The 22,961-nt window shown below is 43.7% G+C and overlaps 1 protein-coding gene across 2 annotated transcripts in view; it reads left to right on the forward strand.

Moving 5' to 3' along the window:
* LOC129697486 (EF-hand calcium-binding domain-containing protein 12-like) overlaps nucleotides 1-22,961 on the forward strand; it is a 65,709-nt gene that overhangs the window by 24,123 nt on the left and 18,625 nt on the right. Inside the window, exons 4-8 of one of the 2 annotated variants that reach the window (XM_055636109.1) lie at nucleotides 1,649-1,848; nucleotides 10,559-10,772; nucleotides 15,450-15,564; nucleotides 17,780-17,905; nucleotides 22,650-22,781. In XM_055636109.1, the coding sequence (XP_055492084.1) occupies nucleotides 1,649-1,848; nucleotides 10,559-10,772; nucleotides 15,450-15,564; nucleotides 17,780-17,905; nucleotides 22,650-22,781 (787 nt within the window). The remainder of the gene's footprint in view (nucleotides 1-1,648; nucleotides 1,849-10,558; nucleotides 10,773-15,449; nucleotides 15,565-17,779; nucleotides 17,906-22,649; nucleotides 22,782-22,961) is intronic. The other variant, XM_055636110.1, reaches the window with a different exon arrangement.

Here is a 22,961-nt window from a genome sequence, read left to right on the forward strand (position 1 = left end):
TCTCCCTCACTCCCTTTTTAAAAAGTGGGGTTACATTAGCTACCCTCCAATCAACAGGAACTACTACAGAATCTAAAGAGTTTTGAAAAATTATCACTAATGCATCCACTATTTCTGGAGCTACTTCCTTAAGTACTCTGGGATGCAGCCTATCTGGCCCTGGGGATTTATCGGCCTTTAATCCATTCAATGTATCCAACACCACTTCCCGACTAACCTGGATTTCACTCAGTTCCTCCATCTCCTTTGACCCGCGGTCCCCTGCTATTTCTGGCAGATTATTTATGTCTATCTTAGTGAAGACGGAACCAAAGTAGTTATTCAATTGGTCCGCCATATCCTTGTTCCCCATGATCAATTCACCCGTTTCAGGCAAGGGACCTACATTTGTTTTAACTAATCTCTTTCTTTTCACATATCTATAAAAACTTTTGCAGTCAGTTTTTATGTTCCCTGCCAGTTTTCTTTCATAATCTATTTTCCCTTTCCTAATTAAGCCTCTGCTGGTCTCTGAATTTCTGGCTAATTTGTACGCTTCATCTTTTGCTTTGATACTATCCCTGATTTCCCTTGTTATCCACGGATGCACTACCTTCCCTGATTTATTCTTTTGCCAATCTGGGATGAACAATTTTTGTAGTTCATCCATGCAGTCTTTAAATGCCTTCCATTGCATATCCACCGTCAACCCTTTAAGAATTAATTGCCAGTCAATCTTGGCCAATTCACGTCATACCCTCAAAGTTACCTTTCTTTAAGTTCAGAACCATTGTTTCTGAATGAACAATGTTACTCTCCATCCTAATGAAGAACTCAACCATATTATGGGCACTCTTGCCCAAGGGTGCTAGCTAACCCTTCCTCGTTACTCAATACCCAGTCTAGAATAGCCTGCTCTCTCGTTGGTTCCTCTACATGTTGATTTAGATAACTATCCCGCATACATTCCAAGAAATCCTCTTCCTCAGCACCCCTGCCAATTTGATTCACCCAATCTATATGTAGATTGAAGTCACCCATTATAACTGTTTTAACTTTGTTGCACGCATTTCTAATTTCCTGTTTGATGCCCACCCAACTTCACTACTACTGTTAGGTGGCCTGTACACAGCACCCACTAGCGTTTTCTGCCCCTTAGTGTTTCGCAGCTCTACCCATATCGATTCCACATCCTCCAAGCTAATGTCCTTCCTTTCTATTGCGTTAATCTCCTCTCTAACCAGCAACGCTACCCCACCTCCTTGTCCTTTCTGTCTATCCCTCCTGAATATTGAATATCCCTGGATGTTCAGCTCCCAGCCTTGGTCACCCTGGAGCCATGTCTCTGTGATCCCAACTATATCATAATCATTAATAGCTATCTGCACATTCAACTCATCCACCTTATTACGAATGTTCCTTGCATTGAGACACAACGCCTTCAGGCTTGTTTTTACAACGCTCTTACCCCTTATACAATTATGTTGAAAAGTGGCCCTTTTTGATTTTTGCCCTGGATTTGTCTGCCTGCCACTTTTACTTTTTCACCTTGCTACCTATTGCTTCTACCCCCATTTTACACCCCTCTGTCTCTTTGCTCACATTTAAGAACCCCACCACCTTTTATTCTCTGTTTATTATTGTTTTCTTCTTTTTGTTTTAATTCCAGTGTACGACTTGCCAAAGATCGCTGCATCCTCCAAACGTCCAAATAAAGCTGCGTCAGTTGCAAAAGATAAGCATGATGTGTCCAGACGTAAAGATACCTTGCCTGTGCCAACAGTCGAATGGAGCGCAAACAGGCCTTTAACAGCTGGAGAAATGGAGCAACTCAAAGCGAGGGATCAGGAGACAAAAATAACAAAAACGGTGAGAATAGCACAAAATGATTTCTGTATATGGGTTTTTCTGTAGAGTTTATTTGCAGGAATGTTTTTGAAGTTTGAAATATAAATTAGAGAGCAAAATGTTCTTTGGTTTGGTGCCTTTTATGCCCACAATGGTCCAAAATGTTTTATAACCAGTGGTGATCATTCTGAAATGTTCTGCTGCTTACAAATGTTTTCATACGAATTACCATGAGAATAAGTACCCAGCAAATCTATTTTGGTAATAGTGAAAGTTGATGTAGCACATCGAGTCCAGAGAGCCCGATCAGGGATTGGAGCTCCACCAAGACAGATTATCCTGAAATTAAACGACATAGCAGTTCTTGAAGACATCATGAAGAAAGTGACAATCGGAAGAAACCGGATGTTTGAAGGAGAAAACATAAGATTCTTAAGTAAGTAAGTAAGTTTATTGGCCAAGTATTCACATACAAGGAATTTGCCTTGGTGCTCCGCCCACAAGTAACAACATGACATACAGTGACATTTACGAATGACTCCGAAATCACTAAACATTAATAATAATAAAACATTAATGATAAAACACTATTGATCAAGCATGTGATCCAACAAAATACCAAATCAAAGGGAGGCTACAGATTTTTGGCTGTTGAGTAGAGCAACTACTCGTGGATAAAAACTGTTTTTTATGTCTGGCTGTGGCAGCTTTGACAGTCCGAGTCGCCTTCCAGAGGGAAGTGATTCAAAGAGTTTGTGGCCAGGGTGAGAGGGGTCAGAGATGATCTTGACCGCTCACTTCCTGGCTCTTGCAGTTCGTCAATGGAGGGAAGGTTGCAGCCAATAATCTTCTCAGCTGATCGGACAATTCGCTGCAGCCTCCAGGTGTCGTGCTTGGTGGCTGAGCCAAACCAGACCATGATGGAGAAGGTGAGAACAGACTCTACGAACACCGTGTAGAATTGGACCATCATTGCCTGTGGTAGATTGTGCTTCCTCAGCTGCCGCAGGAAGTACATCCTCTGTTGTGCCTTTTTGACTGTGGAGTCGATGGTAGCCCCCAATTTAAGGTCCTTGGAGATGATGGTTCCCAAGAACTTAAAAGACTCCACAGATGTGACTGTGGTGTTGTTGATGGTGAGTGGGGTGAGTGGAGGGGGAGCTCTCCTAAAGTCTACAATCAATTCTACTGTCTTAAGCGCATTGAGCTCTAGGTTGTTGCTACGGCACCAGGACGCCAGCTGTGACACTTCCTGTCTGTAGGCAGATTCCTCCCCAACCTGGATCAGTCCAATCAGGTTTGTGTCGTCCTCAAACTTGAGAAGGTTGACAGAGGTATCTGTGGAGGTGCAGTCGTTGGTGTAGAGAGAGTAGAGGAGAGGAGAGAGTACGCAGCCTTGCGGTGCTCCTATGCTGAGTGTTTGCGGGTCCGAGATGTACTTTCCCAGCCTCACATGCTGCTTCCTGTCTGTCAGGAAGTTCAGAGATTATCAAGCAGAAGTGGTTAAGAAACAAGCCCTTTTCACGAAGACTCGTCTGATTCTTAGAGACATTCCAGACCTGAGATATGGAATAATGTATCCCGCCAAACTAAGGGTCACATATGAAGGCTCGGAGCGCTTCTTTATTGACCCAGAAGCCGCATTTAAATATGCGCAGGATTTTAAAAAAGACCGTAAAGAATAAGTAGAATGTTACGGCTCTGTTTGATTAGCCGGGCTACTGAATTATCACTGAACCAGTTGGTAAACCACGAGTTTAATGTACACCTTTTATATATATTTATGTGGTAGTTTGATAGAATATGTTTTTTACATAAAAAGATATATAAAAGTTGCAAATAAGATGGTCGACAAACTCGCATGTGCTTATGTCTAGACATTCTTATCAGAGATAGATTGGAGTGTAAGCAGATAGACTGTTCAAGGCCCTCATGTTTATTAAGAGAAGGTTCAAGACTTTTGAATTACGCAGCATAGAAAACAATTTAAATCGATGGTAACATAATAATCTACTAACAAATTATATAAATAATTCTATCATTAACACATAAAAAACGAACAATTGTACTAAACCGTTTACTTCAACCTAAAACCTAACGTTAACACCTAATACCAACCCGTTCCTTTTTAAAGCTAATACTTAATAGTTACTAGATTTACGACCTCTAGCCAATGGTCATTGTATCAGTTTATATCTAAAATATGTTTAATATCTTTCCGATGGGGGCGGGGGGGGGGGGGTTGGAGCTTCCAGTAACTGCCAGGCCAAAGCAAGAGAGAGGCGACGGTGTTTGGAGGTGGGAGGAGTGAGAGAGAGAGAGAGAGAGAGAGAGACTGGTTTGGCAGGCAGGTCGGAGATTTCAATTAACCCCTTCAAGCCAGATGGTTTTCAACCGAGTATGTGTTTAATATACGAATACCAATAATTATGAAATTTTGTTAATTAAAATTGGGTATTTAAATAGTAAATACCCACTTAGACCTAGTTAAGAAATGTAATCCTCTTAGAGGAAATTACTCACAGTCCTCGACACTGTTTAATGCGGGATTATTAATAAGTAAAAAACTTTTTTTTAAATTTACATATGGTATTTAAATAGTAAATACCTACTTAGACCAAGCCACAAGATGAACTACTTACAGTACATGTTCTGTTTTTTTTCTGTGCATATAAAATCAAAATCCAGCAAACTCTTAAATATGTATATAAGAAATACAAATATAATAGACGTATGGAGGATTGCAAACCTATCCGGTAGAGAATACTCCTTCTACTCATCAGTACATAAAACCTATACACGTATTGACTATTTTCTAGTGGACACTAAATTAATACCTTTCACAATTAATCCCAAATACCATAATAGTACTATTTCCGATCATTCCCCGCTAACCTTCTCCTTAAAACTAGAAGGAATGTTTAATAAATAATCATTCTGGAGGTTTAACCCTCAAATACTAAATAATTCAGATTGTTGTCAATATTTAAAACAACAGATGGAAGTCTTTTTTGAGACCAATGATATCCCAGGTATTTCGCCCTCGTTATTATGGGAATCATTTTAAGGCTTTTATTAGAGGTTCTATCATTTCATATCAAGCATATCAAAACAAAAAGAATAGGATGGAACAATTGCAATTAGAAGAACAGATCAGACAATTTGACTTAGAAAATGCGATAGATCCGACTATAGATAAACATAACAAGATAGCAGTATTTTAAAATTTAAGCTAAATCAAATTCTATCTGCAAGAGTTATCAGATTATTTCAAATTACTAAACAGGAAAATTTCGAATTTGGTGACAAACCACACAAACTTTTAGCACGTCAGTTGAGAAAAGTTGAAAAGGACCATACTATCCAAAAAATAAAATCAGATAAAGGTGAATTGTTAAAGCTTCCAAAAGACATTAATGAAAGATTTGCCCAATTTTATCAACATTTGTACACTTCCAAAACATCAACAGAGAGGAGAAAAATTACAAACTTTCTTGATAACTGTAAACTTCCAACATTTAATCCGCTGGAACAAGAAGAATTAGGAGCACAGATTTCAATTAAAGAAATAGAAGAGACAATCAATTAATTGAAGAAACGGCAAAACACCAGGACCAGACGGGTTTGGTAACGAATTTTATAAAAGATTTTATGAGGTAATTTCCCCGCGTTTATATAACCTGTATACATACGCATTTAAAGAACAGACATTACCACAAACACTAGCTGAATCAACTATCACACTTATACCCAAACAGGGGGGGGGGGGGGGGGGGGGGGGGGGTGTGGGGCGGGGCGGGGGGCGGCATCAGCGCTCTGTGTCTGTGTCCCTATCTGTGTCCAGCGTGCTTTTATCGCGGACATCAGTGAGATCCCACACGAGCCCTGCTGGTTGCTTTTGCCTCTCCCTCTTCCTCCCCCTCCCGCGGCTCCATAAATGAATGGGCTGTTATGAAACCTCTCCCCTATTCCACCCCCCCCCCCACAATGAGCAGCTGAGATTTTTTTTTGATGGGAGGGGGGCGACGTCGGCGCTCTGTGTCTGTGTCCGTGTCCGTCCAGCGTGCTTTTATCACGGACAGCGAGTTTTTAAATTGTTATTGAGATCCCATTATGACGGGTCGGCACTCACCTCCCCCACATCCCACCCCCACCCCCCACAATGAAACCAGCAGTTTATGGAAATGAGGTGCCATTGTGACGTCAAATGCTGCTAAGGACAAGTTGGGGCACTGTTAACATTTTTTTTAAAGTTTTAAATGTCAATAACTTGTAAAATATAACATAGATCTGAACGAAACCTGATACAAACCACCACATGGCAATTGTGAATAAGGTGGTCCACAAATTGTGGCACTATCGTGTACCATTTTAGTGTAATTCAACGGCATCACCGAATCAGAGAGCGCAAACTCCCACGCATGCAAAGAAACAAACGAGAGAGAGAGAGAGTGAGAGACACAGAGAGAGCGAGAGACACAGAGAGAGCGAGAGACAGAGGGAGAGATGAGAGAGACAGAGAGTGAGAGACAGACAGAGAGATGCAAGAGAGTGAGAGGGAGAGAGACAGTGAGAGAGACAGAGGGAGAGAGGTACAGAGACAGAGAGAGAGATCTCTTCACCCAGAGAAGAGGCGTCCAGCAAGGCTGCAATCTGAGCCCAACACTATTTAATGTATATATCAACGATTTGGCAGCAAAGTTGGACCAGAGCAGAGCGCCGGGCCTCTGTCTTCTGGACGGAGAGGTAAAATCCCTGTTTTATGCGGATGACTTGGTTCTGCTGTCCCCCACAGAACAGGGACTGCAGCAACAGTTGGACCTACTTGATGAGTACTGCCAAAATTGGGCACTGGCAGTAAATCTAAAGAAAACCAACCATGATTTTTCAGAAAAGACCCAGATGCCAGGAAGATAAATACAAATTTACTCTCAATGGTACTGTTATCGAACACATTATGAGCTATACTTACCTTGGTCTAACTATCTCAGCATCAGGGAACTTCAATATGGCAGTGAATGCACTAAAAGAGAAAGCTCGAAGAGCTCTGTATGCAATAAAAAGAAGATTCTACAACATCCAAATCCCAATTAATATCTGGCTTAAAATATTTGACAGTGTAATCCAGCCTATTGCGCTTTATGGTAGTGAAGTATGGGGTTCACATAACCATAGTTATAGTAAATGGGAAAAACATACAACGGAGGCCCTGCATGCGGAATTTTGTCGGAACACCCTCCGTATCCAAAGGAAAACACCAACAAACGCATGTAGGGCGGAACTAGGCAGATACCCACTGATAATAAATATCCAGAAAAGAGCACTAAATTTTATGAATCACCTTAAATCTGCCCCCCCAGATACCCTCCAGTTCTTCAAGCCCTTCAAACACAAGAGGGGAACCCAGAAAAGAGTTCCCCGTGTCAGTTGGTACTGAGACTAACTACTCCTATTCAGTTAAACCCTATCCAGTTAAACCCTGACCAGCCCCAGATCAATACTGGCCACCAATCACCAATTAGAGTGAACCAAATTATCAAACAATGTAAAGAAACGTACTTGGAACATTGGGATAAAGAAACCAAAAGCCAAAGCAGATTAGAATGTTACCGTTCCCTAAAAAGAGACTATAAATTGGCAGACTATCTCTCAACTGTTAGAGACATAAAGCAGAGACAGACCCTCACCAAATACAGGTTAAGTGACCACTATTTGGCAGTTGAAAAAGGAAGATAGAAGAGATTCTGGCAACCAAGAGAAAACAGAATATGCGGCCACTGTTTGACAGATGAGGTTGAAACAGAGGTGCACTTCCTCCTAAAATGCAATAAATTTGACAAAACAAGGAAAGCATACTTTGACAAACTCAGTGTGGCAACCCCTGATTTTAAAGAACTAGATGATACATCAAAACTAAGAATAACCCTTGGCGAAGGAAATATGGCACATCTTGGTGCACAATAACAGCATGCCATAACCTCAGAGACGGTGAATGGCCAACATGCACATATGTACGCACACACTAATCGACATTAACTAACACTAAGAAATTAATACTGAATTGCTAAACTTGCTATTGTGCTGTACTGCTTACAGCTACAAGAACGTGTAGCAATCAATAAAGGGCTATCGGCCTATTGCAAGTTTATGTACAGGGACATATCTATCCATGCACTGTATACTTGTATTTATACTTATGCATTTCAAATATGTATGTCATGTTTTATACTTTGGCAATATAACAATGTTTTTTTATCATGCCAATAAAGTTTTTAAATTGAAAAAACATTGAAGAGAGAGAGAGAGAGAGAGAGAGGTCTCTGCAGGGGGCAGGGATTACTGGGATCTAGTTCTGATCTTCGTTGGTACGAACAGGGAGATAGGGGATCTGAATGTGTGGCTGAGGAGTTTGTGCAGGGGGCAGGGATTTAGATTTCTAGATTCTAGATCTAGATTGTTCCCGATGTTGGGGAAGTCCAGAACAAGGGATCACAGTTTAAGGATAAGGGGGAAATCGTTTAGGACCGAGATGAGGAAAACATTTTTCACACAGAGAGTGGTGAATCTCTGGAATTCTCTCCCGCAGAAGGTAGTTGAGGCCAGTTCATTGGCTATATTTAAGAGGGAGTTAGATGTGGCCCTTGTGGCTAAAGGGATCAGGGGGTATGGAGAGAAGGCAGGTACAGGATACTGAATTGGATGATCAGCCAGCGGTGCAGGCTCGAAGGGCCGAATGGCCTACTCCTGCACCTATTTTCTATGTTTCTATTACTGGGATCTCTTCTGGGGCAGGGGGGACCTGTACAAAAGGGACTGGTTGCACCTTAATTGGAGGGGGACCAACATTCTGGTAGGCAGGTTTGCTAGTGTTACACGGGTGGGTTTAAACTAAATAGTGGGGGGGTGGAGTCAACAACGTGGAAGCGTATGCATGCAGTTAATAGGACAGAGAGTGCTGGAAAGCTTATGTTGAAACTAACAGGGCAGGGGGATGGGAACCAATGCAAGGAGGCAGAGGGACATAAAAGGTGGACAGAAGCAAAAGGATGAAGGGAGATAAGAAAAACCTGAAACATGAAAGTTTTGTGCCAATACGAGGAGCATTTGTAATAAGGTGCATGAATTGAATGTACTGTTAAGGAATATGATATAGTTGGAATTACGGAGACATGGCTCCACAGTGACCAAGGCTGGGAGCTAAACATGCAGGGGTATACGATATTCGGGAAGGATAGACAGAAAGGAAGGTGGCATTGCTGGTTAAAGAGGAGATTAATGTAAGGAGAGATATTAGCTTGGATGCTGTAAATTAGCATGGGTAAAAATGCAAAATAGCCAAGGGCAGAAAACGCTTGTTGGAGTTGTGCACAGACCACCAAGCAGCAGTAGGGAGGGATGCCTGCAGCAAAGGTACAGCTGTTATAATGGGTGATTTTAATCTACATAAGGATTGGGCCAACCAAATTGGTAGCAGCGCTGAGGAGGAGGATTTCCTGGAATGTACAGAGGATGTTTTTTTAAACCAATATGTAGAAGAACCGAATAGAGGACAGACCATCCTAGACTGGGTATTGTGTAATGAGGAAGGATTAGTTAGCGATCTTGTTGTGCAAAGCCCCTTAGCAACAGTGACCATAATATGGTGGACTTCTGCATTGGGATGGAGAGTCATTCGGTTAATTTAGAGACTAGGGTCCTGAACTTAAAGAAAGGAGACTTTGAAGGTATGAGATGGGAATTGGCTAGGTTAGACTGGGAAATTATACTTAAAGGGTTGATGGTGGAGATGCAATGGCAAAGATTTAAAAAAACGCTTGTATGAAGTTCAAAAATTGTTCATCACTTTCTGGCAAAAAAGAAATCAGGAAAGGCGGCTCAACCGTAACTAACGAGGGAAATCAAGAATAGTGTTAAATCCAAGGAAAATGCATATAAATTGGCCAGAGAAGGCAGCAAACTGGAGGACTGGGAGAAATTTAGAACTCAACAGAGGAGGATTAAGAGAGGGGGGGGAAAGAGCATAAAAGAAAGCTTTCGGGGAATATAAAAACTGACTCTAAAAGGTTAATTAGATATGTAAGAAGGAAAAGATTAGTGAAGACAAATGTAGGTGTCCGAGGCCTCCTCCATGGCCAGAGTGAGCACCACCGGAAATTGGAGGAACAGCACCTCATATTCCGCTTGGGCAGTCTGCACCCTAGAGGCATAAACATTCACCAATTTCCGGTAGCCCTTGCTGTCTCCTCCCCTTTTCAGCTCTCCCTCAGCCCTCGGGCTCCTCCTCTTCCTTTTTCCTTTTTCCTTTCTTCTCCCCACCCGCCCCGTCCCCCCACCCTCCATCAGTCTGAAGACGGGTTTCGGCCCGAAACGTTGCCTATTTCCTTCGCTCATTAGATGCTGCTGCACCTGCTGAGTTTCTCCAGCACTTTTGTCTACCTGGAGCAAGGGAACTCTTCCTGCCACCCTGTCATAAACTCCAACCTCTCTTTTGTGGAGGTAGACAAAAATGCTGTAGAAACTCAGCGGGTGAGGCAGCATCCATGGAGCGAAGGAAATAGGCAACGTTTTGGGTCGAAACATTTCGGGTCTTTTGTGGACCTCATTACCAATTCCTTTAGGTCTCAGCCTGTGACATTCCTGATTGTTGCAGTGTGGTTACTGAAGCGTATAGTATTCCGATAGCTATGGTTGAGCGTTTGTCCTTTATTTGATTTTTCTTTAATCATTGTAGAGCAAACGACATCACACGGATTTAATGGCAAGATGCCTGTACATGAAGGGAGAGGATCGTTCCATTGCCTGCCATTCTTTACCAACGACATTGGGGGGAGAAATGGGGGAGGCAACCAATGCTTTCCGCCGACGGTGCCTGATGGAATACAGGAAAATTCTGAAAATGTGCCGGTTCTATGGTATTGCCTTCACTGAAAAGATGCTAACAAAAGGTAACATTCAAATTTAACTTTTTAATACTACTAGTTACCTAAATCATCTTAATATTTACTGGATTCCACTTTTAAAGATTGTTGCTTAAAGCACACGGTTTTCGGATGAGTTGAGTTAGGAACTTGCATTTTTGTTTCCAATTCTCTGTTTTTAAACAATAGACAATAGGTGCAGGAGTAGGCCATTCAGCCCCTTGAGCCTGCACTGCCGTTCAATGTGATCATGGCTGATCATCCACAATCAGTACCCCATTCCTGCCTTCTCCCCATATCCCCTGACTCCGCTATCTTTAAAAGCTCTATCTAACTCTCTCTTAGAAACATAGAAACATAGAAACATAGAAATTAGGTGCAGGAGTAGGCCATTCGGCCCTTCGAGCCTGCACCGCCATTCAATATGATCATGGCTGATCATCCAACTCAGTATCCCGTACCTGCCTTCTCTCCATACCCCCTGATCCCCTTAGCCACAAGGGCCACATCTAACTCCCTCTTAAATATAGCCAATGAACTGGCCTCAACTACCCTCTGTGGCAGAGGGTTCCAGAGATTCACCACTCTCTGTGTGAAAAAAGTTCTTCTCATCTCTTGAAAGCGTCCATGGAACCAGCCTCCACCGCCTTCTGAGGCAGAGAATTCCACAAACTCACAACTCTCTGTGTAAAAAAAGTATTTTCTCATCTCCGTTCTAAATGGCTTACCCCTTATTTTTAAACTGTGGCCCCTGGTTCTGGACTCCCCCAATATCGAGAACATGTTTCCTGCCCAGAGCGTGTCCAAACCCTGAATAATCTTATATGTTCCAATAAGATCCCCTCTCATCGTTCTAAATTCCAGAGTATACAAGCCCAGCTGCTCAATTCTATCAACATATGACAATCCCGCCATACCAGCAATTAACCTGGTGAACCTACGCTGCACTCCCTCAATAGCAAGAATGTCCTTTGTCAAATTTGTGGACTAAAACTGCACACAATACTCCTGGTGTGGTCTCACTAGGGCCCTGTAGTTACTGTACAACTGCAGAAGGACCTCTTTGCTCCTATACTCAACTCATCTTGTTATGAAGGCCAACGTGCCATTCGCTTTCTTCACTGCCTGCTGCACCTGCATGCTTACTTTCAATGACTGATGAACAAGGTTCCCCAGATCCCGTTGTACTTACCCTTTTCCCAACTTGATACCATTTAGATAATAATCTGCCTTCCTGTTTTTGCCACCAAAGTGGATAACCTCACATTTATCCACATTAAACTGCATCTGCCATGCATCTGCCTACTCACTAAACCTGTCCAAGTCACCCTGCATCCTCATAGCATCCTCTTCACAGTTCACACTGCCACCCAGCTTTGTGTCATCTGCAAATGTTCTAATGTTACTTTTGATCCATTCATCTAGATCATTAATGTATATTGTAAATAGCGGCGGTCCCAGCACTGAGCCTTGCGGTACCTCACTAGTCACTGCCTGCCATTCTGAAAGGGACCCGTTAATCCCTACTCTTTGTTCCCTGTCTGCCAACCAATTTTCTATCCATGTCAGCTTCTATCCTATCCACCCCCAATACCATGTGTTCTAATTTGCCCACTAATCTCCTATGTGGGATCTTATCAAATGCTTTCTGAAAGTCCAGGTACACTATATACAGTGGTTCTCCCTTGTCCATTTTCCGAGTTACATCCACAAGAAAATCCAGAAGATTAGTCAAGCATGATTTCCCCTTCGTAAATCCATGCTGACTCGGACCGATCCTGCTACTGCTATCCAAATGTGCCACTATTTCATCTTTTATAATTGACACCAGCATCTTCCCCACCACCGATGTCAGGCTAACTGGTCTATAATTCCCTGTTTTCACTCCCCCGCCTTTCTTAAAAAGTGGGAAAACATTAGCTACCGTCCAATCCACAGGAACTGATCCTGAATCTATAGAACATTGGAATATAATCACCAATACATCCACAGTTTCCAGAGCTACCTCCTTAAGTACCCTGGGATGCAGACCACCAGACCCTGGGAATTTATCAGTCTTCAGTCTCATCAGTCTACCCAACATTTCCTGCCTAATGTGCATTTGCTTCAGTTCCTCCGTCACCTCTGGCCACCAAAGATCCCATAGCAAGCTAGATAGATCACTCAACGAAAAAGACGTAGTACGGTCATGGGCAGATTCATGTAATTTTCGGCCCCATTTCCGTAATCGGCTTCCGTCTCCGCACCAAAGATCCCATAGGATACTAGTGCGGAGATGGAAGCCGATTACGGAAACATCCTCGTAAAAATAAAAGTTATTTGGGAAAAATCTTCCCCTCATTTTCAGAATTATAATTTATTAACACAAACTGTTCCTCCGCAACGCTGATTATACTGCGAGTCGGGTCGGGTCGGGTCGGGTTACTGAAATGGATGAAAAAAAGGCCCACGTTCCACTCCGTTGCATACTACACGTCAGCTCATTGCATTTAGAGGGAGTGGTTTATCTTGTTTGCTATAGGATCTTTGCTGGCCACTTGTACATCAGGGAGATTGTTTGTGTCCTCCTTAAGGGCCTGTCCCACTGTACAAGGTAATTCAAGTTCTCCCCAGTACTCCCCCTGATTTGTGCTCAGGTAATGTACATAGCGGGTACGTAGGGGCTCGTATGAGTAAAAAGCAACAATTTTTTTCATCACGAGTATTTTTTTACTCGTGGACTTTTTGTCACAGTGTTGAAAAAACGTCACGAGTTTACCGGATTTCCCGAGTACCTACCTTTACTCGTGCGAGCCGCTACATGACATCCACGAGCTCCTACGTATCCGCTACGTACATTACTTGAGCTCGAATTGGGGGAAAACTCGGGAGAGCTCTTGAATTACCTCGTACAGTGGGACAGGCCCTTTAGTGAAGATGGATCCAAAGTACCTGTTAAACCCGTCTGCCATTTCCTTATTCCCCATAATAAATTCACCTGTTTCAGTCTTCAAGGGACCCACATTTGTCTTAAATAATTTTTTCCTCTTCACATACCTAAAGAAGCTTTTACTATCTTCCTTTATATTCCTTGCTAGCTTCCCTTCGTACTTCATCTTGTCTCCTTGTATTACGTTTCTAGTTATCTTCTGTTGCTCTTTAAAAGTAAAAATTACAGTAAACCCTTGTTTTAACTAAATTCTTTGCAATGGCTTTCAGTTATAATGGGTTGGCTCAACAATGGCTTCCCACATCACCCCGGTTCCCGTCGCCTCTCTGGCAGCTTGTAACCCCGGCTGCCACAATATCCCCGACTCGTGCCTTCTCCCCGGCCACTTGCTGTACCGGCTGCCTTCACGCCACCCCCGGCTCGTGCCATCTCCCCGGTGAAGAGGAGAAGCGAGAGCGGGAAGGATTCGAAGTTAATTAAAATTGGAGAATTCAACATTCATACCATTGGGTTGCTGTCCCTCTAGTTTGCGTGTGGTCTTACTCTGGCAATGGAAAACCCCCTGGACAGAAAGGTCTGTTTGGGAATGGGAAGGGGAGTTAAAATGGTTTGCAACCTGGAAATCCAGTAGACCTTGGCAGACCGAACACAAGTGTTCAGTGAAACCAAGTCTGCACATGATCTCACCGATGTACAGGAGGCCACATTGGGAACACCGGATGCAGTCGATAAGGTTAGAGTAAATGGGCGTGATCCTTTGTCTCACCTGGAAGGACTGCAGGGGTCCCTGATTGGAGGCAAGGCAGGAGATATAGGGACAGGTATTCCATCTCCTGTGGTTGCAAAGGATAGTATTTGAGGAGGGGGTGGTTTGGATGGGAGGGAATTAATGAACCAAGAAGTTGGGGAGGGAACAGTCTCTGCAGAAGGTGGAGACGGGAAGCTGTGACTGGTGGTGGGATCACGTTAGAGGTGACAGAACTGTCGGAGTATTCTTCTGAAGTCTGCTACATTCCTTCTTATTATTTACCACATTGCTGAGATGGTGGGCACCATTGGACTTTGAAATTCTATACTTGGTTACCAGCATTAGTAAAACAGCTCTTAGAGCAGTATAGCATAGCAATAGGCCCTTCAGCCCATGATTCTGTACTGACCATGATGCCAATTTACCTGCACATGGACAATATCCTTCCATCCCCTGCACGTTTGTGTGCCTGACTAAATACTTCTTAAATATTGATATTGTCTCTACTTCCACCACCTTCCCTGGCAACGCATTTTAGTCACTTAGAACTCTGTGTAAATTTGTAAATTTCCTTTAAACTTTTCTTTAAACCTATGCCATCTTGTATTTGACATTTCCACACGAGGAAAAAGACTTTGACTGTCAATATTATCATTGTTGTTGATATCTGATTGTTCTTCACAGTCTCATGGTTGGATATACAGCAGTGTACATCCTTGCAAGGGAGATGTCAATGGTATGTCACAGAAAGATTAACAACATCCTTGCATGTATTTTGGCCCTGTGTGTGTGTTATATACATTGGAATGTTTTTTTGGTGCAATGTAATGAAAGGTATGTGATCCATTTTGCCTAATGATTCAGCTTCTCAAATAAGTGGCATGAGATTAAATTTAAATGCCTCAATACTTTACGGTGTTAAATGGTTGTATAAATGCAAATCGTTTTTATTGAAATGTCCACCTCATAGAAATTACTACCTTGCGGCCTTGATTCAAGAGTTATAATTTGTGTCTTTTCTTTGTAGCCTTACTTCACCCTGGAGACAAGTTAACTTACATCCCGGGACAAAGAGTGAAGCTAAGACAGCCTGGGACTAATGTTGTACCTAATGGTTATGCAGAGCGATGGCATGTCACTAGGTGCGAATGGGAGCCAGACCATGCTTCTATTTTTATTCATATTCATTTTGGGGATCCAGCTTCATTGCCCAGGACAGCCTTCATTGTCCCTCCCTCATTTCCCATGAGAAAGGGGTGGTGAACCGTCTCCTTGACTTGGAAGAATAATTGCAGAGTATTCTGTAGTTGATACATAATTCAGTGACACTGCTGGTGATGAAGGGAGTAACTATTTAGACTGGCTGATGGAGTACGAGTCAAATGGGTTACCTTTTGTTTGTCTATGGGTCTTTTCATGCAAACAATTCAGATATGGTGGAGTGTAGTTCACACCTAGTGAGGTGCTGAGATAAATTATAGGTTATATGTATCTCAAGCAGACTCAAAGAATACAGTGGAAGATGGCAAAGAATAAAGGCTCCTTAATCTGAAGCTGCCCACCAGTTCACAATAGGGCAAACAGCTACTCAGCATCCATGCCTTTCACATTCAAATTTATTTTAATGAAAGACTGTTTGTTACCATTCTCGCCTCCAAAATGCTCAAGTTGGATTAAATTGGATTTATTTTGATGTCAAATGCCTAGCAGGTTAGGAGGTTGAACTCAGGTTGTGGATAGGTACATGTGACCGGATAGCCATTACGGAAACCTGGCTGAACCGAATGACCCAGAGTCAAGGTGGAGGTAAAAGAGGAAGATCAAGGAGAACATGATGGCAGTAGTCCAAAATTCATTAATGAAGGATCGTCCAGTGAGGCTATATGGGTAGAACTGAGAAATAAAAAGGGGATGATCACCTTGTTGTGATTGTAGTATAGACCCCCCAAATAGTCAACAGGAATTACAGCAACACAAATGCCCGGACATTGTAGACAGCTGCAACATTAATAGGATTGTCCTGGTACGGGATTTTAATTCTCCCAATATAGACTGAAACTGCCACAGTGCCAAGGGCTTAGATGAGGTGGAATTTGTCAAGAGCGTCAAGAGTGTTCAGGAATCTTCCATTCCCCCCATATCCATGTGTCTATCTAAAAGCCTGTTAAATGCCACCATCATATCTGCTTCCAGCACCACCCCTGGCAGTGTGTTCCAGGCACTCACCACTCTGTAAAACAAAATTGCCACACATCCTTTAAACCTTCCTCTCTCATCATAAACATTTGCCCACTATATTTGACATTAGCTCCCTGGGAACATAGAAACATAGAAAATAGGTGCAGGAGTAGGCCATTCGGCCCTTCGAGCCTGCACCGCCATTCAATATGATCATGGCTGATCATCCAACTCAGTATCCTGTACCTGCCATCTCTCCATACCCATTGATACCTTTAGCCACAAGGGCCACATCTAACTCACTTTTAAATATAGCCAATGAACTGGCCTCAACTACCTTCTGTGGCGGAGAAAGGTTTTGTGTCTATCCTATCTATGTCTATCCAATTTTATAAAATTCTATCAGGTCATCGCTCAGCCTCTGATGTTCCAGAAAATCCAAGTTTGTCCAACCTTTCCTTGTCATGCTAGTAATTTACCAGCATCCTAGTAAAATGTAGACACAAGGAACTGCAGATGCTGGTTTACAAAAAAATACACAAAGTACTGGAGCAACCTAGTAAACCTCATCTGCACCTTCTTCAAAACCTCCATATCCTTCCTGCAATGAGACCAGAACTACATACAATATTCCAAATGCAAAGATATATAAAGCTGCAACATGATCTCCTGATCATTCAGATCAGTCTGAAAAAGGGTCTCAAGCTGAAACGTCACCCATTCCTTCTCTCCAGGGATGCTGCCTGTCCCGCTCAGTTACTCTGTGTCTACCTTCGTTGGGCCGAAGGGCCTGTTTTTGCGCAGTATCTCTAAAATAAAAATAAAGAAAACCACTATCCTCTGTTTTTCCATAAATAAGCCAGTTCTGAATCCAAACTACCAAAAAACTGGATTCCATGCATCTTAATCTTCTGGATCCATCTCTCCTATCAACTCCTCCTCAGCTGGATCCACCTAATGCCTCACCCCTCATATAGCGCCATCAACCTTCTGACTTACTTCTTCAAAAACCTCAATCAAAATGATAGGCATGATCATGTGTTAAGCAAGCTTCTCAGGAGTAAACATATTTTGTAAACCGCAGATCTGAGAGTCTCTAGTTGATAGCTTCAGGTAGATACTGAGTGCCAAATAAAGCTGAAAGTCTGTAAATAAATCTTTATTTTACTGCCATCCTAGACAACGCATCATTATGGATAGATTCAATCGTAAATATGCACTGAAAAAGGAAGAGAATCAGATCAACATTGATCCAATTAAAAGTCAACTGGAGGAAGCTAGTGAAGAGCCAGAGTCGGAACTGAGGTAATGCATTTTCCCAACCAGAAGCCCATGACATTTTATGTGGAAGAGCCAATAAGTGTTACTTATGAATGAATGAATGAATGAATGAATAAGTTTATGCATGAATGAATGAATAGGTTTTATTGGCCCAGTATGTACACATATAAGGAATTTGCCTTGGTGCTCTGCTAGCAAGTCACAACACGACATACAGTAACAATTAAGAATGACACATAAAACATTAAACATTAATAATAAAAATGACAGTTTAAACATGTGAATGAAATAAATTTTCAGTGCAAAATAAGGCTACAAACTTTTGGTTATTGAGTAGAGCTACTACTCTTGGGGGGAAAAAGCAGTTTTTATGTCTGCCTTTGACAGTCCGGTGTCGCCTTCCAGAGGGAAGTGATTCAAAGAGTTTGTGGCCAAGATGAGATGGGTCAGAGATGATCTTACCCACTCGCTTCCTGGCCCTTGCAGTGTACAGTTCATCAATGGGAGGAAGGTTGCAGCCAATAACCTTCTCAGCTGATCGAACGATTCGCTGCTGCCTCCGGATATCGTGCTTGGTGGCTGAGCCAAACCAGGCCATGATGGAGAAGGTGAGGACAGACTCTACGATGGCCATGTAGAATTGGACCATCATTGTCTGTGGTAGATTGTGCTTCCTCAGCTGCGTCAGGAAGTACATCTTCTGTTGGGCCTTTTTGACTGTGGAGTCGATGGTGGCCCCCCATTTCAGGTCCTTGGAGATGATGGTTCCAAGGAACTTAAAAGACTCCACAAATGTGACTGTTGTGTTGTTGTTGGTGAATGGAGGGAGGGGAGGGGGAGCTCTCCTAAAGTCCACAATAAATTCCACTGTCTTAAGAGCATTGAGCCTATTTCCTTCGCTCCATAGATGCTGCTGCACATGCTGAGTTTCTCCAGCACTTTTGTTTACCTTTGATTTTCCAACATCTGCAGTTCCTTCTTCAACACTCAGTCCAATCAGGGTTGTGTCATCCACAAACATTAGAAGCTTGACAGAATTAGGGTACTGGGACAATAGTGGACACTTTGAAGCAGTACAGTACAGGTTTACAGGGACTGGTTGAAAATGTATATGTAGACCCATGTCCATTGTCCGGGCAGAGCATGAGGGTAGAGGGGGAAACATTGTCCTGGAGATTTCTGGCTCTATTGTTAGTGATGGAGAAGTGGCCAGACTGATGTTGGGCAGCAAGGAGGGGGAGGGTAGTGTACGATGAAGACTGGAGACTGTAGACTTGAGTCAGGCTGTACAGATTCAGATTCAGATTCAATTTTAATTGTCATTGTCAGTGTACAGTACAGAGACAACGAAATGCATTTAGCATCTCCCTTGAAGAGCGACATAGCAAACGATTTGAATAAAAAAAAATAATAAGTGTCCGGGGGGGGGGTGGTGATTGGCAGTCACCGAGGTACGTTGTTTAGTAGAGTGACAGCCGCCGGAAAGAAGCTGTTCCTCGACCTGCTGGTTCGGCAACGGAGAGACCTGTAGCACCTCCCGGATGGTAGGAGGGTAAACAGTCCATGGTTGGGGTGAGAGCAGTCCTTGGCGATGCTGAGCGCCCTCCGCAGACAGCGCTTGCTTTGGACAGACTCAATGGAGGGGAGCGTGGAACCGGTGATGCGTTGGGCAATTTTCACCACCCTCTGCAATGCCTTCCGGTCGGAGACAGAGCAGTTGCCATACCATACTGTGATGCAGTTGGTAAGGATGCTCTCGATGGTGCAGCGGTAGAAGTTCACCAGGATCTGAGCAGACAGATGGACCTTCTTCAGTCTCCTCAGGAAGAAGAGACGCTGATGAGCCTTCTTGATCAGAGTAGAGGTATTGTGGGTCCAAGAGAGGTCATCGGAGATGTTGACTCCCAGGAACCTGAAGCTAGAAACACGTTCCACCTCCGTCCCGTTAATGTGGATGGGGGTGTGCGTGCCGCCTCTGGACTTCCTGAAGTCTACAATGAGCTCCTTGGTCTTCTTGGAGTTAAGGGCCAGGTTGTTGTCAGCGCACCATGCTGCTAAGTGCTGGACCTCCTCCCTGTAGGCCAGCTCATCGTTGTTGCTGATGAGGCCAATCACCGTTGTATCATCTGCATACTTGATGATGGTGTTAGTACCATGTACAGGTGTGCAGTCATAGGTGAAGAGGGAGTAGAGGAGGGGGCTCAGCACACAGCCCTGAGGAACGCCGGTGTTCAGGGTGAGGGTTGAAGAGGTGTGCTTGTCTAACCTCACAGACTGGGGTCTGTTGGTTAGAAAGTCCAGTATCCAGTTGCAGAGGGAGGGGTCGATGCCCAGGTTACCGAGTTTGGTGATCAGTTTTGATGGAATAATGGTGTTGAATGCTGAGCTGTAATCGATGAACAGCATTCTTACATAAGTGTCTCTGTTGTCAAGGTGGGAGAGGGCGGAGTGAAGTGCCGTTGAGATGGCATCCTCCGTACTCCTGTTCTTGCGGTAGGCAAACTGATAGGGTGTAAATGGGTGTTAAGTGGTGATTGGAGAGGTGTGGGTGGGAAAAGACCCAGTCTTTGCAGACTGGAGTCAGGCTGTAAGTAGGTGTGAAGTGGTGGTTGGGGAGGGGGTACCAGGGTTATGTTTCTGTATATCGAACCTGCAGAGGAACTCGTTCAGGTCGTTGGTCAGCTGACTATTGTCCACGGACCATGGAGTTTTCCTCTTGTAGCTGGTGATTTCTTGCAAGCCCTTCCAAACTGAAGAAGAGCCATTAACTGAGAACTTGCTCCTCAACTTCTCAGAGTACCTTTCCTTAGCAGCTCTGATTCCTCTTCTCAGCTTGTACTTGGCCTGCCTGTAGAGGTCTGCATCCCCGCTCCTGTAGGCCTCATCTTTAGACTGGCGGAGCTGTCTGAGGTCTGCAGTAAACCAAGGCTTTTTGTTGTTGAATCAAATGCGGGACCTAGTGGGAATGCAACTGTCCTCACAAAAGCTGACATATGATGTCACAGTGTCAGTATACTCATCGAGGCTCGTGGTTGCTTCCCTGAACACATTCCAATCTGTGCAGTCAAAGCAGGGTTGTAGGTTCTCAATGCCCTCACTGGTCCACCTTTCATTGTTCTGACCACAGGCTGAGCAGATTTTAGTTTCTGCCTGTAGGTCGGAATAAGATGAACTAAACAATGATCAAGAGAGACCCAGAGCCGCCTGGGAAACAGATCGATATGCGTTCTGGATTGAAGTGTAAGTGATCGAGTGTTCTCTCCCCTCTGGTGGGGCAGGTAACATGAAGTCTGTACTTTGGAAGGTCTCGGCTGAGGTTAGCCTTGTTAGTCCCCCGTAAACAATATCCATGGAGTCCGGGAAGTCACTCTCCACCCTCATTACCTGGTCAGCGAGTTGCATTTGCGCCTCACGTACACAGGCTTGGTGGGGGATGTAAACTCCAGCGAGAATAAAAGAAGTAAATTCCCTCGGAGAATAAAGTGGTTTGCAGTTTATAAAGAAGGATTCTAGATTGGGAGAACAGAAGTTAGACATTACCATGATGTCGCTGCACCAATCTTGGAGCAGTACGGTTCATCCATTCAGTTAGTCTCGATTCCCATGTGCTAGAATTGAAAAGATACCATGGTACAATTTAAGAAGCAGCAGGGAACATTCCAGTGTTCTAGTCACTACTTTCCTCTCAGCCAACTGCGTAAAAAAAGCATTAACTACTCTTTCATAGCCTATGCCTTTAAGAAAACGTAAACCCCTGTCTCATGGTACGAGTCCACCCATGAGTGACTCCGAGTTTAAAATAAATCAAACTCGTGGTTTCAACATGATGAAAGATTTCCACGAGTAAAATTTACACTTCAAGTAAAAAATGTTAAACTTTTAAACTCGTTGTAAGAACGTAGTAGCCCGTTAGTTTACCGTAGTGACTCATGAGTCTACTGTGGGCACTCTTTAACTCACCAGACAGACAGCATCTCTGGAGAGAAGGAATGGGTGACGGGGTGACATTTCCAAAATTCTGCTGCGTCTTCGTGTTACTCCAGCACTGTGTGTTCACTTTTTGTCAACCAGCATCTGCCCTTTCTTGTGTATGACATTATTTGTATCCGTGGCAGTTGATTGTCGCTCCCTTCAGTATCCCAGGGGGTCGGAACGGGACTGGAGTTGGGAGGGAAAGGGGGGGGGGGGGGGGGGGGGGGGGGGGGGGGGGGGGGGGGGGGGGGGGGGGGGGGGGGGGGGGGGGGGGGGGGGGGGAGGGGGGGGGTGACTTGGGGTGACTTACTACGGGAGACAAGTGTACGAGAAGTGTACTGACTGTGTGGGCAGCCACTTTGGTAGTGATTGCCCATTGCAGATGGTCGCATTTTTTTCTCTCTCAAATCATCCAGCGGCCAGAGCCAGAATTTCAGGCGATTTCCGACAAAGTGGAAACGCTGATTGCGCTCCGATTTTTATTAAAAAAAAATTCTCAGGATTTTTTCTTACTCTTGGGGGAAAAAGTGGGGGTGCGGTCGCACCCAACGCACCCTCCCTTTGGACGGCCATGGCAGAGGGTGAGTTTAAGCAATAAGATAATTAGGAGTGAACTGAGGAAGAACTTTTTCATACATTTGCAATGTGAAACTCACTGCCTGAGTTTGGGGCAGGTACTTTCTCAACGTTTAGGAAGTATCTGGAGGAGCACGTGAATTGCTAATGGGTTTGTTTTGGGCAGGTACTGAATACCAAACAGAACTGAAATCCCTGCGAGTAATCCTCTATCTTACAGATCTCCCGAGCGGCTCATGGTGGATAATCTCAACCAAGAATTAAAGCATACGGAAGTGAAAGTCGAGGTAGGAATGCAAAAGGACACCAGTCAACTGGAGGAAGCCAGTGCAGGAGCAGAAGCAAAATTGAGGTAGTGCACTTCCACGCCTACCCTTTCTCAATTTACCCCTTGACTCCTAAGTTCAAGTTCAAGTGAGTTTATTGTCATGTGTCCCTGTATAGGACAATGAAATTCTTGCTTTGCTTCAGCACACAGAACATAGTAGGCATTTACTACAAAACAGATAAGTGTGTCCATATAACATGATAT

This window comes from Leucoraja erinacea, chromosome 5, assembly GCF_028641065.1.
Source record: "Leucoraja erinacea ecotype New England chromosome 5, Leri_hhj_1, whole genome shotgun sequence".
NCBI lineage: Eukaryota > Metazoa > Chordata > Chondrichthyes > Rajiformes > Rajidae > Leucoraja > Leucoraja erinaceus.